This window comes from Alexandromys fortis, unplaced genomic scaffold (genome assembly GCF_014885135.2).
Source record: "Alexandromys fortis isolate MF-2015 unplaced genomic scaffold, M_Fortis_MF-2015_v1.1 scaffold_145, whole genome shotgun sequence".
Lineage (NCBI taxonomy): Eukaryota > Metazoa > Chordata > Mammalia > Rodentia > Cricetidae > Alexandromys > Alexandromys fortis.
This window is the reverse complement of record NW_026068049.1, coordinates 1,692,446-1,710,366: the sequence shown is the minus strand read 5'-3', so window position 1 is coordinate 1,710,366 and position 17,921 is coordinate 1,692,446. Positions and strand designations below refer to the sequence as shown.

General features: G+C 44.4%; 1 protein-coding gene across 2 annotated transcripts in view; it reads left to right on the top strand.

Annotated features, from left to right (window-relative positions):
* Positions 1-17,921, top strand: part of Rcan2 (regulator of calcineurin 2) — a 225,544-nt gene that overhangs the window by 187,456 nt on the left and 20,167 nt on the right. For both annotated transcript variants that reach the window (XM_050119379.1, XM_050119380.1), the window contains 2 exons: positions 14,069-14,242; positions 17,080-17,251. In XM_050119379.1, coding sequence (XP_049975336.1) covers positions 14,069-14,242; positions 17,080-17,251 — 346 coding nt within the window. The remainder of the gene's footprint in view (positions 1-14,068; positions 14,243-17,079; positions 17,252-17,921) is intronic.

The following is a 17,921-nucleotide window of genomic DNA, read 5'->3' as shown; positions in this document are numbered from 1 at the left end:
CTCTCCCCAGCCCCGCTGTGTGAAGCTGTAGAACAGGGCTTGTCCTCAGGGAGGTCCAGTGAGTGTTAGTAGTTCCTGCTGTTTCTGAAAAGTGAAAATACAAAGCCTCTGTGTTCTTGGGAAGTAGCCAAGAGACGTGCTAAACCCCCAGAGTCTATAGCTGAAAATATAACCAGTATCCTCTGTGTTAGCTCGCCTAAGAACTTCAGTCTATCACCTGGTAGCCTTGCAATAAGCACCTTTGGTAGAGAGAGGCTGAGGCATCCTAAGCTTGGCAGAAGAGACTTGCACATCTGTACAGTTAGGTCGCTCCAGGAACCCAAAGGACAAGAGTTCAGGGATTGCTGGCTCAGAGGATCATTCAGTTGGGGACCAAAGAGCCATTTTTGCCAAGACATTGCTGAGGCCACAGCATGATGGATAGCAACCCCCAGCTTCAGTGCCCTGGCTCGAACAATGTGTTATAGAATAATTCTAATTATAGTGGTCACTACTACGAGTTACCACTTTCTCCAGCTTCCCTGCCTCACTCCACACTTTCATTTACGCCACACAAAGAGAGATAATTCTCTGTGGAATTCATAGTCAAACCGTCTTACTCAGCCGGCAAGGGTCTGAGACCTAAATCAAGTATATGGGAAAGCCATTGACTACATATGTGTATCACACGCTCACTGAGGAAGAAATGCAGCTTCACCTTTACATTACGGTGTTCGGTGGCTTCTAAGCTGCACTGCCCACGTAAAACTCTCCCATTTTACAATATCTATATATTTATGTGAATTTTGTCATTTAATGATGTGTTTAGGACCCTCAAATGCTACCGGTAGGAGTGTAAACAAACAGTATAAACTAGTCCAAATCCTATGGAAAGCCGTCTAGGGATTCTCAAGAAACAAAAATTCCATCTGCCCTGGGAGCCGGCTATATCCCTCCTGGGTATTTACCTGCAGCACACCGTCTCAGCAACTCTCTTCATTCTAACAGATGCAGCTTTTTTTCGGATTTCCTGTCATTTCTCCAGGATTGCACCAGAGGTTTTCGTGAGAGAAGTACACCAGCCAAACTGTCTGAATACCGAGGCTGTGTCTATCTTTTTGGATGAGATGCAGAAGTGACACCTGTATTAGTTCCCATTTCCCTCTGCCATAGGTGAGCTAGCCTAGACGTTCAGACAAGAAGGCTAGGAGCCAGATTCTCTCTGATGGATTTCCAGCCTGTAGCTAAGGCTAGCCCCCTTAGACAGAATATTTATTTAACCCCTACCCATTTCCCCCTGATCCTTCAACTGTCTCAGAGAGTTACTGTAAGAAGAAATGAGGTATCTATAGAAGAAATGGAGTGGACAGAACCATACTGAAGCCTGGGCTGCATATATCCTCTGTTGTATATTCCCAAGTGAAAATTCAGTCTGTAAAAAATAGGAGTCCAAAATTATGCTCAGTGTTAGCTGTGGCCATAGCTTGGTTTTTGTAAATCTGGTTCAGCCTTCACTGGTGTTGACTGTTAGGTTTCAGTTTGGAAAGACTTTCATTGAGGTATCTTGTATCCTGAATTTGGGGGAAGGGGAATTGAAGCACTCATTTTAATTCTGAAGATCAAGAAAGTTGAACATGAGAAATACGCCTACAGTTTTATCATTCAAGCCCCTCCTGTTTTATGTCGTTCGATCAGGAAGAGTGACAGAGAGCCTAAGCGAAATAGAAAGGGGGGATGGGAGGAGGGAAATGGCTGATGGGAAAACACAAGAAGCAGAGAAACTGCACTTTTAGATTTAATGGTTGAGTCATAAAAGCTGCTCTCGTCTCTGCCTCTTTAAAGAACACAAACACCATTTCGATTTCATGGGAAGAAATAACTAAAGAGATTCTACACTGCCTTTGCAACCTCACTTTGATCGTATGCCAGGTAGGAAAATGAACGGATTAAACTTCAAACTGCCTGTCTTCAGAAGGACGTGATAGGAAACTTACTTAGATTTTAACCTTTTTATTTGACGTGGCACTTCCTAAACATGTGCTCATCAACTATTGACAGAACAGCAGGAAAGAAGGCCTCACCTCCACTTTGAGGATCTGGAAGACCTCCTTTATGGAATTCCATTTCTTCTCTTTTCTTAAGTGTGTGTGTTTGTGTGTGTGTGTGTGTGTGTGTGTGCGCGTGTGTGTGTGTGTGTGTTCATTCATGAAGGTCCCTGCAAATCCCCCAGACCTAAAATTACAGGTGGTCATGAGTAGCCCAATGTGGTTTCTGGGCACGGAACCCAGGTCCTCGGCACTGAACCCCCCCCGTCACTTCCTGCCTTCTAACTGCATCCCAGTGTGGCATTCCTGAGAGATGTATGTCCCCAAATGAGACTGGGAGCATCAGCAGGCCCCTGACCTGTAGTTTAGAAAGCAAATGAAGTGTATTCCCAGAAGCATTTTGCTAGGAAAGTGATGTAGGACTCAAGCACTGGCAGCGGATGCTCAGCTCCCGTTCAGTTTCTATCTCCTTCAGTTCTATACCTGCTCAATAATGGTGCAGTTGTGTAACAAGGCACTGCCGGGGGGGGGTGAGGCTTAGAACCCCCAGAGATGAAGAGCGGGAAAGGGCTATCGGAACAGTGGGAAGCATAAAACCTGTACTTTATTTTTAGATTTAATGACCGCGTCATTTTTAAAATGCTCATATCTGCCAGTTTCATGGAAAAATCAGTTAGAAAACATCATTTTTACAGAGATGATCAGGTTAATAAGAATATACGTCTTTCGGTCATGTTGCTCTCCTGCCTGGAGTTACAATCTCATTTGCATGCATCAGATTAAACACGTATTTTATATACCATCCATTCCCTTACAATTTCTTAACGTTGTCTTAACACATAATGAAAGTCTGACAAGACTTTCTGGGGTTTTGAAAGGCTCTGAGGAAGAGACATTAAACATGGCGAGAGGAAGGGAATGTGGTTAAGAATACGTCAGATTCAATCATCCCTCCCTTCTACATCTTTGTATGGGACGATCTTAAACCATTTGCTCAGTTCATGTGGATTGATTTGACTAATGGAAAGAACAGATACTCCAGAATGTGGCATGCGGGTTTTCCAACATTAACTCTGCCATTTCGCTCCCCAGTGAGCTCTCTTCGGAGTCCACACATCCTGTGTGGCTTGCAGTCGATACTAAGGAAAGAGCAAAACACGGATGGACAGCGACACCGTTCCTGCTCTTGAAGTCCAAGATAACGGGGGAGGCTTTGCCCTCATTCTAGTGAAAACCCAGAGGGAGGAAGTTCACACTGGAGTGGGACTGGAGAAAGGCTTCTCGGACATCAAAGCTAAGCTGAGTTTAGACAATTCCGAGTTTCCTGAAATAGAGTGGTGTGGCCGCAGAAGAGTGAAGAGGGTCTAAAGAAGGCCGAAAGAGAGAACAGCCTTCCGCTGGGACCTTTAAGCAGAGTTTGACTAGAATATAGCGAACAGGATGAGATGGGGCGGGGTGTGATATTACTGGGCTGTGTGATAGCCGTCTTATGAATGGCCTTGAATGCTAAGCCAAGGTTCATTCTGAAAACTATGGGGATTTTTATAAAGGAAGGGACATTATTGGGATTTCTTTCTGAAGGTCCTCTCTAGCTGCGATCTTTCCAGCTTGCTTTTTAAGTGTCCAAAAGGAAAGCATGCCTGGAACAGTCCCAGGGGTGGTGGCTGTGGTGAGCTCAGAAATCGGCGGCAAGATGAAGGCAGCAGCGGATGATTGTTGAAGAAGGGGCAATCCAGAGATCAGGGGCTGCTGACTGCTGAATATAGAGTGAGGGACACAGGAAAGGCGGAACTTTAGCTTCTGGTTAGAATAAGTGGGAGGATGGGGATATTTGAAGAGACAGGTGAGTAGTAGCAGTTTATAGTCCCAGCGAAACATGCGGCTTTAGGCCTGTTAAATTTAAGGTATTTATCTCGCAGCATCTACCCGGGAAACAGTGAAATACAGGGTGTCACCTTTGATGTCATCCCTGAGGCATCATCCAGCATACTGTCTGAGACAGGATTTGTACTGGCCCAGAACTTACCAGGTAATATAGCCGGGCTGGCAAGTGAGCCCCAAGGCTCCTCCTGTCTCTGCCATCTCCACTCTGGTGTAACAAGTTCGCACCACCATGACTGGTGTTTTATGACATGGGTCTGGATTGAGCTTGTGTCTTTACCCAGCAAGCACTTTGTTGGCCCTTGTAAAGCTTTTTAGATAAGAAATAAATGTCTGTGGTTAAGCGTGGCCCTACATTTTAAATACATAATCACCAATAAAATCATGTTAGTGTATTTTTATAGTTAATTATTGTCTTATCTGAACATAAACAGAAGCAAGGATAGATATAGACAGAGACATAGGCAAAATATAACTGAATCTAGACATAGAGAGATTTGTACAGTTACAATTAATAGGCCAAACGTAGACTGAGAAATAAAACATCGTCTCCCTTCTAATATGAGATTAATAAGAACAGCTCACACACTTATACTGTGCTCAACACTTCAGATGTCTTAATTATACTAATCTACTTCATACTCAGGACACCCATGAGAGATGGATATTGTCATTCTTCCCATTTTATACAAAAAAAGAATGGAGACACGAGTGTGCCCAGGTAGATTAGGACAAGGATTTGAACTAGGTTGTGTAGTTGTATATACTGTGCTCATAAAACATTTATATAGTGCCTCTTGATATCTATACTTATAGGTGAATCAATACACAACTGTAAAATTCAACTTTATCAATTACCGCATAGCGAGAGCCTCCATCTAATTTGATTGATGCTAACCTCAGATGATCTTGGACAATAAAGATCATAGGCGAGAACTAGATGCCCCAATGAAGGGCAAAGCTGTCACTGGCCCCCATGAATGCCCCAGGGGAAGGCAACTATCAATATTGTAACCAGAAAGTGGCAGCTGAAAGAGGACTCTGGGCTAATTCCTTCATTAACATGTGACCGTGGGCACAGGCCCAGGGAGCCAGTTCACAGAGGTCTGCACTCACATTGGTTCTCAGAGGGTTTGTCTGGCCTGTCCTCCTCCTCATTCTATGGAAGACAACCTCTCTGCTACCCCGATGCTCAGGCATGCCTCTGGTCGGGTAAGAGATGCCACAGATGTTCTAGTTAGCTTCCTATTGCTGTGATAAGGACCATGACCAGGAGCCACTTGGAAAGGAAAGTTTTGCTTGGCTTATTTATCCTGGGGCAGTCTATCACCAAAGAAAGTCAGGGTGGGCACTCAAGGCAGAAACATGGAGGCAGGACTGAAGCAGGGACCATTGAGGCCTCCATATGAACCCAAAAGGCCAGAGTTCAGGACGCTCCGTGTGGAAGGCCTGGGAGTGTGCTATGCCTAGAAGCTTGGACGCTGTGTGTGTCTTCTCACGCATTTGCTCCTGTGTTCCCCACCAGGTGACTGCTGCTAAGTTGGATCCTTTATAATGAATGGATAAGTGTAAGTTTGATGGAGGATGAATAGAAGCTTCTGGAAACTGTTTGGAAGTATTGGGTCAGAAGCACATACCTTTTTTTGTGATTTGTATTCAAACTGGACATGGTCTTTCAGAGCCAAGTCCTTCACCGGACACTGTCTCCAGGTAGATGATATTGTAAATTGTAGAGTGCCCAATGGTGTCCAGATAGTTGGGGAATTGCTTCAAGGGGGGACCCACATCTTAGTGACTGGAGTGGAGCACCTGGGAGTAAGGAAGAGCATGTGGTTTCCCTGTACTCCACAGTCTTGGGCACTGGAACTTCATTTAGCTAAACTGAAAACCTAGACTCTAGTCCCCTGTGAGTGACTCCACAACACACACCATACTTCTGGAAAGAAATGAGGGCCTCTCCATTACTTGGGCCTCTATTCTTCAGAGGTCCCCACGATGCGGTCACAGAGTTTCATATTTTCCCAAGAGTTGTGGCAGTTGTTTTTTGTTCTGATTCATTTAAAATTTCTTACTTTAATACCAAGCTTTATATTATCTTGATTCATGAGGTATTCCCCACGTTGTAAATATTTGAACTCATCTTTGCTCAAAAGACCACTATCATTCCTGTAAATTATTTTAACTTGGGCTGTTTGGGGAAATCTGTTGGGATCCTTGGTTTTGTTTCTGGTCTTTCTGTTTATTTGTTTCTGGTTTTAAACATGTGACAGCTCAGCAGAATAAAGGAAATGGAGATGTTCTGAATAAAACAACCTACAGGAGCAGCCTCACATGGCAATGCTATGTAGCCATATTGGGGATAGCAGACCAGAATGCACATAGGCCATACAAAGTTCTGTGCTGAGAGAAGCTCATAGAGAAACCATGTGGTGTTAGGATGCTGAGGCTCCTTTGGGGAACTGGGATCTTGGTTCATCATTTTTCTCCTGCATCCCTATGAGAGGGAATTATAGACTCTTTCCAGAGACTCACCTTTTTTTTTGAAGCAGACCTGCAGCAAGAGGTCTGTCCATTGCTTTCCTCACTGAAGAAAAGGTATGACTTTCTTGTGGAGATCGGATAGAATGATGTGTGCTGTTGACATGAACACAGCCCGGTGCCTCAGTTCCATGGAAATGGCAGAGCCTTCTCCAAGTAAGGCTGGACGGAATGGCAAGGTCTTCCTCTGGTCCATGTTTGAGTACTGATGAATGGTTGACCTTTAGCTAAGACCAGTGTACAGAAACCATCCTATGGACCACTGTTCCCTCCTTGGGGATGTTACAGCCTGAAACTGCTCCCTTACAAAGACATACCAGTAAGACTAGCTAATGTCTTTACTATGCAATGCTGTGCATGATAAACACATTGAGTTTCTTGGTTGTATATGAAACCTTCCATCACAGTCACAGAACCCACCCAGTGCCAGCTTTTCTGTGTCTGTATCTGTCATCTCTTCAATGCCTCTCATTTCTTTATCCTATGTCAACACAGTCAGGTTCATAATAATCTTGCATTTAGGTAACACCAGGACCAGAGATGGAACAAGAGTAATAAAATGGGCTGGTCTGAGAAATCAGGATGGATTAAACCCAGACCTAGGAATCACCACATGCGGGCTAGCTATCCCCTCCACAGTTGCAGTCTTGACAGCAGGGCCTCTTGAGAGGCCGTCAAAGCCAGTATCACCCCGACATGTGGGGTTCTCCTTTGACTGGTCCCTGATAGCTGTGACAGTTTCTGGATTTCATCTGACAGATGACAATCTTGTAATTCTGAGATGTCCAGTTTCTTATTAAAATAATTTAAGCCTATGAAGATCCTAAAACACTGGAAACTATGTAAGGAATATGGCTCGGTTTCACAGGACACTAAAGGCTCCACTGAACATCCCACACAGCTGTCTCACAGATGCAGCACTGGTCCTTTAGGGTGATGCAGAAAACCTGCTTTGTCTTTGTCTTGGGAACTTCATGTCCCCTTAATATCAGCAGCTACAGTATGTACGTGGCTATCTTGGGCTTTGCACGCTGACTGATTGTACAGCTTTCTGGCTTACGGTGGCTTTCTTTGTTTAGGCGAAAACCTAAACCCCAGCTGTGATAATGCCACTGCTCTCTCAAATATTTTAAGTAGTTAGGGAGAGAACCATCAGAAGTTAGGCTTGATGCCCTGTCTGCCTGACTGTAATTAAGGCCTGTGTAACTATTCTAGCCTTGTGTACCATTCTCTAAATCCTCTTCGGTTCTCCAGTACCCGTCCAGCAAATGGTTCTCGGTCCCTCCTCAGTTTTACACAGCACACTGGGAAAGGCTGTTAATTTAGAAAATAGTGTTTATATTATTTTGTTCAGAAACACATCATCCCCTGCTCTACCGTGTGCGGTAACAAGGAAGTGTCTCACTCCGCACATCATGATGGTCCCCGTGTAAGGTAAGGACCCTGGACAGATCTGGGGGCCTAGTTTTAAGATCAGACTTTCTGGTTAAATTTTCATTATTTTACATACCATCCACAGTTTCCCCTCCCTCCGCTCCTTCGATTCCTTCCCTCCCCCACCTCCTCTATACCTCCCCATCCACTCCTCAGAAAGGGTAAGTTCTCTCATAGGAGTCACCAAAGCCTGGCATACCAAGTTGAGACAGGACCAAGCTCCTCCCCACTGTGTCAAGGCTGAGCGAGGTTCAACCACAAGGAATAGGTTCCAAAGAGCCAACTGTATGCACCAGGGACAGGAGGCCCCACAAACAGATCAAGCTACACAACTGTCACCCTCATTAAAAAGTCTAGGTCAGTCTCATGCAAGCGTCCTAGCTATAGGGATCAGACCCATCTTTGCCTTGTACCTCTGTGAACTATAAAATGCCTGCGAGTTTCTTTACCTTGTATGTGTTCACAAAGATGGCAGGCACTATCTGAGCCAAATGCACAGAGGTCCTAACTCTGAGAAAATTCAGCTTCACCAAACGCACCCTCTAGGCTCTAATTCATGCTTCTCCCCTCCCCCTTTATCTGCTCTTATTTTACCCCATCATGTGTTTAGCAGATATGTTTGAATACCTTGTAAATATGAGACACAAAGTGGCTGCAGACAAGGAGAGAGAGCACGAGCAAGGAACTCAGGACCGCGAGGGGTGCACCCACACACTGAGACAATGGGGATGTTCTATCGGGAACTCACCAAGGCCAGCTGGCCTGGGTCTGAAAAAGCCTGGGTTAAAACCGGTCTCTCTGAACATAGCGGACAATGAGGACAACTGAGAACTCAAGAACAATGGCAATGGGTTTTTGATCCTACTGCACCTATTGGTTTTGTGGGAGCCTAAGCAGTTTCGTGGATGCTCACCTTACTAGACCCGGATGGAGGTGGGTGGTCCTTGGACTTCCCACAGGGCAGGGAACCCTGATTGCTCTTTGGGCTGACAAGGAAGGGGGGCTTGTGGGGGGGGGGGGGGAGGGAAAGGGGAGGCGGCGGTGGGGAAGAGACAGAAATCTTTAATTAATTAATAAATAAATAAAAAAACAAAGCGGCTGCAGATATGAAGTAAGAAACTTAAAGAAAACTTGCAGTCTGTAATGTTTCGGTGGGAGGTTCTCAGCCAAAACTTCAGCATGGATGGGAGAGGGGTCATTAAGTCCGACTCCTAGCCAAGGAGCTGTTGACAGTGGATGATGGAGGAGGAAGAGTGCATTTTTTTCAGGGATTCAGTCCCTGAGAGACTGCCCATGCTAGAGCAGGTGCCCCCACATCACACATACAGGCCGCACGAAGTAGCACTAATTACTAAGTGAATTCAGCACATTCTCTTCTAAATGAGCCCATGAGGGGCTGAAGAAATGGCTCAGCCGTTAAGAGTCCTGGCTGCTCTTGCAAAAAAACCAAGTTCAGTTCTCAGCACCTGCACGGTACCTCACAACTGCTTGTAATTCCAGTTCCTGTGGACCTTACTCCCTCTTCTATCTTCCAGGGATAACAGGCACATGCACCACATATTATGCTCATAAACATGAATACTCATAATATAAATACACATAAATATAAGGAAATCTTTTTAAATGGCCACACGAAGTCAGGAGGGACGAGTAGGGAGAAATGAGGGATACATTGGAAGGGAATTTGATCAAGATGCTATAGATGTATGAAATACTTATACAAAATTAAAGAAAAAGCTTACATTAAGTTTCCTCAAGTAAAGAGCTAAGTACACAGGCTACATTTACCAAAACCAAATCCATCAAAAGATAGAAAAGTCAGAATCTAATGTTCCCCATGTAACGAACGGCACGTACTGTGTGAGTGGTGTAGAGGGGGAAGGGAGGATGGGGTTGAGTGATGGCACCGCGGGAAGAAAGAAGAACACAGTACATTTATGCAAATGTTTTAATGAAGTCCATTACTTTGGATGCTAACTTTTAAAAAGGGAAAGTCTCCTAGGGCTGGAGGATAGTTCAGAACTTGTGCAGCTTTTGCAGAGGACTCCAGTTTGGTTCCTAGTGCCCATTTCAGGTAATTCACCAACTAACACCAGCTCCAGGTGATCTAGCGCCTTCTTCTGGCCTCTACTAGCACTGCACACACATACACACACACACACAATTTTTTAATAGCTGTGGTGTGTGTATTGCCAATGATAAACCACAAGCTTTAAAGCCAAAATTAATGTGGGAAAACTTTAGCCAGTAGAATTTTTGGTAATCAATATTATTGTCATTTTAAAATAGTGTGATTGCAGTGATCATTTTATAAAGTCATGTAATTTAGGGAAGCTATTTTACAAATTACAGTGTCCACTATTATAAAACCACATGGGGATTAAAAATAAACTCTACTGAATGTACAAAATTAGGTCAATGAGCCTTAATATAGTTAAAGGGCTGTTTGGTTGTAGCTTCAGCTTCTGAACTGCAGTGACCTTCGGAAGCGACCACTTGTCAGGTGTTGATGTGTCACGAGGAAGAGCTACATTCCTGAGAGACTGATCCCATAATCCACATTTCCCCTTACTTCTTCATACTCTTGAGCCACACCAGCTAGTGTACCGGAAGTAGATGGAAGGGCAGAGGTGAGATGCTTTGCAACACAGAAAGCGATGACAATCTTCTGGCCATATCTTGTCATTTTTATGAAAACAGAAATTTCCTGTAATGAGCTAATGTTAACACATAATAAACTTATTACCTTTGCTTGAAATGCATTTGCAAGTAGATATTTTCAAACTTCTCTTTTATTTCTGGTACAATAAATATTAAGAGATGAAATCTACCCTATGAAAACTCTTTAGACTCTTTAGTAATTTCTGAGAGTGCAACGTCCTAAGACTAAACATCGGAGAGAGGCACCATAGAATAGCACAGACCAGAAGCTACAGGGAGACTTCACAGCCAAATGTGAGGGGCTCCGCCCCGGGGAAAGCTTGCAGGTGGAGAACCACACTTGACTATGTGCTGGGCTTGATGGGCACTGGACATCAACACAGTTGTAGATTTGCTGTGATGGGGGCGGAAGATCTGTGCAGCAGCTGGTCTTTCTATGTAATTGTTTTATCTATGGATACATTGATGGGCTCAATATGTTGCATCTTTCTCTAGCCAAATTGTCTTATACACTGTTTATTGCAACTAATGGAAATGCCCCCCATTCTTGCTTGGCTAGATGTCACTCACCCCCACTGCAAGCTCATGAAAACTTGTAGGAAGGGCCTCCAAGCACCTGGCAGATGTGTAGTAACATTACCCTAGATGTGAAGCCTCGTATGGCCCAAGGGAGAATCTGGCTTTAAGCAGTGAGCTGGGCCTCCAAGTAAGGGTGTCAAGAGCTCCTTTGTGGTTCCGTTCCCTAGACTGGATCCTGAACTATGGAAGAGTGAAAACTAGCTTTAAACATAAGCAAGTAGCTTGGGTACATTGTTTCTTCTGCTCTTAAGAATGGGTGCCTGTGACTAGCTACTTGGTTCCTGCTATGACCTTCCCCAAAATGACAGAATGTAGCTTGGAGTTATAAGGCAAATCGACCATTTACTTTCTTATTTTCCTGGATTTTTGTCAGGACATTTTGTCACAGTTACAGAAATGACCTAGAACATTTATGTTAGAAGAAGCCAAGCCCAGGCAACAGTGGCATGGAAGAGTCTGTTGAAGATCGGTAGGAAGGACAAAGCTAGTGCCACTGGTTGGCTAAGGCTTTTCAACATGCACAAAACAGAGGACCATTTGCCTGGAGCTCTTGTCCAGCTCTTAGTATTTGGGGTTGGCAGCTTGAACTGCTTAGCATGGTACTAAAAATAAGAAGCATGGTATTTAAAAAGAATAAAAAGAAAAGAGGATGAAGAAGAGAAGGAGGAAGAGAAGAAAGGGATACTCAATGGCGGACTAAACCTGCCCTCCGCTAGTCAGTCTGAGCCGCTGGGCTTAGGCCTTGGAAAGGAGATGGGGAGGTGAAACCTCCCTACTGGGAAGATAAGTGACCCAGAGATTGGACTCAAGAATTTTGCTCTAAAGCACATGCTAGATGTAAAATGCATTTTTAAAATTTAACCCCTCTCATTCCTGAGGATTCACATAACTAATAAGTAATCAAAACACTGTGTTTTGGTCATCTCAGAGCAATCACACTGTGCAGTGTGTGCATGTATGTGTGTGTGTGCATACGTGCACGTGTGTGTATGCTAATTATCAGAATTCCTATCTAGAAAGACATAGGACTGGGAAAAAGAATCCGTTCATGAACCTTTTGGAGTGGTCCAGTCTTTGGGGCTGGCCTATCCCAAGACTTGAAAGATGGGGGGGGGGGGTAACACTGGTCTGCCTATGGCAAGGAAAGATGATTGGTTTGCTATTGTCAGGGGAAGAAAAAAAAAAACACGACAGGCTGAGATGAAATCTTATAGATGCCAGAGAGACAGGAAGCCCTTCCCTGGCAGCAGAAGTCTGGTCTAAAAAGCCACAGGGCTCATGGTCTCCAAACCCCATTTCATATCTTGATTCTCTTCCATGTGGTCACAGCTTCAGCCACAGGGTCGTTGTGTAGCCATCCTTCCCTGGCTGACGCTAACACCTTTCTTCTGTCAGTCTAGTTACGGGATTATTCATGTATTCACAGTAGCTCTGTAGCCAGGGTCCCTAGGACTTCCACTGGTCTTACCCTACTGAGTGAGCTGGGAATATCATATTGTAAAATGATGTCACTGAGGAGAGAAAGGGTAACTTCATAATCCATCAGGTTAAAATTCTATGAGCCTCAGGGTGGGGAGAAGGCTCAGTAAATAAGGAACCTTAGCACCCAATTAAAAGTCAGGGATGGTGACATGCGACTATAACCCCCGTGCCTGGGGTGGGACAAGGATAAGTGGATGCCGGAGCTCATTGCCCAGCCAGCTGAGCTGAAGTAATGAGTCCCTGTTCACTGAGAGACTGTGCTTCAGAAACTGAGGTGGGGAGGGATGGAGGAAGACACTGAGCATCAAACTCGGGCTGCTCCCTATGGACAGCCCGCCGGACTATCTCCAGCACACTCACAATGTTCTATGAATCCCACAGAATCCACTGCTCAGACAGTTCTTCTTCTCCTTGTTATGACAAAATACTGTTGACAGTTGGGATTTTAAAATTGGGATGTTTTTAATTATAGAAATGATTTTCTTAAGACCTGTTTCTCACTTAGAAATGTATAGTGCTTAATGTACACTGGTTTTCTAGTGGCAAGTTCCTTTTTAAGGTGTTAATTTTATACACAAATGTTTAGTTCTTTGATTTTTCTTTTTTCTTTTTATTTTTTAACCTCTCTCTGTAGGTGAAGGCCACTCATTTGTTACCTGGCCGCTCAGACCACAGAAACTATATTATTTGCAATACTGCTTCACCAATAGCTTAAGTATCTTTCTAGCTGGTTCTTATATCTCAAATTAACCCATTTCTATTCATCTGTATATCGCTGGCAAGATTCCAGCACATCTGTCTCCTGCAGTAGCTACATGGTTTCTCACTGACTCTGCCTACTTTCTCCTCCTATATCTGCTTGGAATCCCTGCCTTGCCCTATTCTGCACTGCAACAGACCTAAAGCAGCTTCTTTATTAACCAATGGCATTCACAGCATACAGAGGGGAATCCTGCACCACCTCTCCTCTGGGTGATCTTTGTCTGTGTTGACCCCTCATGTTAAATTTTTACATCGGAAAAAAATGACCCCCATCTCTGTACCTTTCTAACACCTAGGGAGAGACCAAGCCTTGCACCAAATGAACATGCTAGTGGTTTCTTTTCAGTTGAATTAAAATTGTGTATTGAATCAAACTTTTCAAATTGCTGCTTTGTATTACGGCATCTTGGCTATGCTGCAGGGATAAAAAGCCAAACCTTAGTGGTTTAATGAAATAAAGGTTAGTTGGTCTGTTATTTTTTTCTATGCCACAATAAAGTTGGCTACAAGATGGAACGGGTGTATGGAGAACACCACTTCTCTTTCTCACAGCTACCCACACTAAGGAACCGGCTGTAGGGCCACTGTGCCTTCTGTTTTAACTTTCTGTTCTCAACAGCCCACCAAGGTGACCTGCTCTTGTCACTAGAACATGATCCAAGACCCACGACCAATAGATTTCTTTCTATGTTTGTTTTTTTTATCAGGAAAAATTTGAGGGACTATTCCGGACCTATGATGAGTGTGTCACCTTCCAGCTGTTTAAGAGTTTCCGACGCGTCCGAATAAATTTCAGTCACCCCAAATCTGCAGCCCGTGCTCGGATAGAGCTTCATGAGACCCAGTTCCGAGGGAAGAAACTAAAGCTCTACTTCGCACAGGTAACTTTTTACCCTGCTTTTTTTTTGGCCCAGTGGTATAGATCACTTGTTGCCTTACAGAAGAAACAGGTTTGTTTCTCAGCTCCCACATGGTGGTCCACAAACATCGGGTGCTGTCTTCTGACCCTTACAGTATGAGGAACACATGTAGTGCATATACATACATGTGGGCAAAACACTCATGTTCATAAAATAAAATTTTTTAAGCATTGTTAATTTAAAAATCATAAATTAAAATGTAAATTGGGACCTGAAGAGATAGTTCAACAATTAAGAATACTGGCTGCTCTTCCAGAGAACCAGGGTCCAATTCCTAGCATTGTCTGAAACCCCAGTTACAGGGGATTCAGTCCTTCTTCTGGCCACAGGCATTGCACATGCGTGAATTGGTTTGCTGTTATAATTAGTTCACTAACATTGAAATTCAGTGGTTATGTAAGACCTGAACAAGATAAACCAATCAACATTCCAGCTTGGGTGGGGGGGACCATGAAGTGGGAGATCCCCACCTCCAGCTGAGAGGCTTTAGACAGCTGATGGATGCTAGGGGAGGAAGAGGCAGTTTCTTTGTAGGTGCGACCTCTGGTAGGTGGACCATGTTCAGGTGGATGGTCCCATGCCCATGGGCAGCACAAATCAGACTCTGTGAGGTTGGGAGGGGAGAGGGGTGGCAGCTGATCAAATGATCAAAATACGTTTATACATGTATGAAATTCTCATGCAGTCAAGTTTTTAAAACAAGAAAAGAAATAGACACAGATCCTGAGTCACAGATAGAGAACATCTATGTCTGAGGACAGGGGCTCTAAGAACGACCAAGCTGAGCTTTAGCTAGGACAAGTCACAGACGCTTGCTGGGACTCAGGGTTCCCATCTGTAAGATGGGCTGATGACATTACCAACTCATACAGCTTCCACGATGATGACATGGAAGACTGCAGTGTTCAGGTTAAAAGGCACAGTACCAGCTAGGAGCTGCAATAGAAGTGATCTCACCACAGGGACTCCTAACCTTCCCAAAAAGAATTATGATTAAAATTTAAATGATAGGGTTTATAGCCTGCTAGAACTATCTAATGATTCAAATTCATAACAAAGAGTTATAAATCTTTGAAAATTAATTTTATGCTTTGCAAAAGCAAATGCTCACTGTTCTAAAGAGGGATGGGTAGTTCTTGGGGATGTTCATGAGGTTCTCAGCCCTAGACAGTCAGTATCTGTTATCTCTATCAAGGCCTCATCCATCACTAGGCAACAGTGACCTTGCAAATGATCTGTGAGTGTGGCCAACTCTGGACTGCACAAATACAGCCCAGTGGAAAGATCCCAGGCATCAGCTCAGACTCCTGCTAAAACCCTACCTCTCTCACAAATCCATGTAGCTAGGACAAATATCAATCATCATTTATTAAAACCTGCATGAGAATCAGTTGTGATGGTGTGTGCCTGTAATCCCAGCATGCTAGAGCCTGAGGCAGGGAGGCTTTGCATTCAAGGCCAGCTTGAGCTATATAGGGAGATCCTATCTCAAAACCAAAAGACTGTGTGCATTTATGTATATGTATATATGTGTATATGCAGTATAGGATAGCTAGATTAGGTTCCATTAAAAGATAATATTGAGCTACCATGTGACTCCACAATACTCCTCTAGGTACTAAAAATAGGGAATTCAAACAAATACGTAGGCAGCAATATTCACAGCAGCCCTGTTTACAGTAAGTCAAAAGTGAGAGCAACCTAAGGTTATTCAACAAATAAAGGGATAAAGAGACTGTGGTATGTTTGTACAATGTAATATTATTCAGTATAAAAAGAAATACTGAGACCAGGCATTGGTGGTACACATCTTTAATCCCAGGACTCGGGAGGCAGAGACAGGCGGATCTCTGTGAGTTTGAGATCATCTTGGCCTACAGAGAGGGTTACAGGACAGGCTCCAAAGCTACATCGAGAAACCCTGTCTCAAAAAACAGAGAGAGAGAGAGAGAGAGAGAGAGAGAGAGAGAGAGAGAGAGAGAGAGAAATGGAAAAAATTTTAAAAAGGAAGATAGATAATCTGTCACCAAATAATGAGTCTTTAAAATGCAATAGAAAGCTGGACACATGGACACAAAAGCTCATCTGCTCAATGGTTCCATTCTTATAGAATGGGCGAGCCCACAGATGTAGACACAGCCTGACCACCATCAGGGGATAGTAGGAGACTACAGGGTAGTCTTTATTTAAGGGGTGTTTAGTTATACTTAGGGCAATGGGAAGGGTTAAGACTGTGGTTTTCAACCTTCCTAATGCTGTGACCCTTTAATACAGTTCCTAGGGTTGTGGTGACAACTGATCATAAAATTATTTTCTTTGCTACTTCATAACTGTGATTTTGCTATTAATATAAATTATAATGTAGATATCTGTGTTTTCTGATGATCTTAAGTGACCCCTGTGAAAGTGTCATTCAACTCCCAAAAGGGGGTGCAGGGCACAGGTTAAGAACATCTGGGTTGGGAGTTCAGTAGAGTTGCAGCAGTGTGTAACAGATACAAACAAAAAAAACCAAGCCAGAAACTGGGGGAGGGAGATGGTCCCCGAGGAAGGACATCATGTACACCCTCTGGAGCGCTCACAGCACACTGCCAGGGCAGGGCTCATCAACACGTTTAAAAGCCCTGGAGGGGACCCTGGTGCTTAGCAAAGGATGGCAACTGTGTGTTGAGTACCAGCCCAGAAGATGAGCTCATGGAGTGCAGCTAGGCAGGACTGCCGCTGATGTCCGGTCATCGGTGAAGCCCTGCCCAGCGGAAGGCGTGGAAAATCACGTCTCATTCTCCTCTGTTCGAAAGGTCCAGACCCCCGAGACAGACGGAGACAAACTGCATTTGGCACCCCCACAACCTGCCAAACAGTTCCTCATCTCGCCCCCTTCGTCTCCTCCTGTGGGCTGGAAGCCCATCAGCGATGCCACGCCGGTCCTCAACTACGACCTGCTTTATGCCGTGGCCAAACTAGGACCAGGTGAGTGTGACGCCCTTCGTAAAACTAATCATTTGTCAGCAAGCTAGAACTGCCAAACAAAAATGAGCGAGCTTGCTCGCAGAGGTTTCCCAATCCCATCCTGCATTTCTAATGGAGTCCTTGCTCCCGGTGGGAGGGGGGGATGATGGATGGAAATGCAGTGCCCAGCTCTGCGCCTTCTGCAGAGCAATGCAGAAGAAGGGGCTGCACTAAGAAAACTCTGGTTCTGGGTTGCAGCGCAGGACTTTAATGCAGAGGCAGCACCCAGTGCTGGGATTTCTCTGTGCATCCTGAGGTCTGCAGAGAAAGATGTTCTCTCGGCTGGCAAGAGGCTACCATGCTGCTTGACCAGTTTTATTACTGCTACAGATATCAGTATGTACCCTGGCATCCTCTGCGTGGAGACATCCTCCTTATCAAAATGAAGCTCCAAGTCCTGCAGGAAGTCAATGATAACAACCTCTCTCCATAGTCTCTCTCTCTCTCTCTCTCTCTCTCTCTCTCTCTCTCTCTCTCTCTCTGTGTGTGTGTGTGTGTGTGTGTGTGTGTGTGTGTGGGAGAGAGAGAGAGAGAGAGAGAGAGAGAGAGAGAGAGAGAGAGAGAGAGAATATCCTCCTTGTTCCAGTGTTGACATATCTCAGCTTATCTGCTCATTCCAGTCACAGGTATT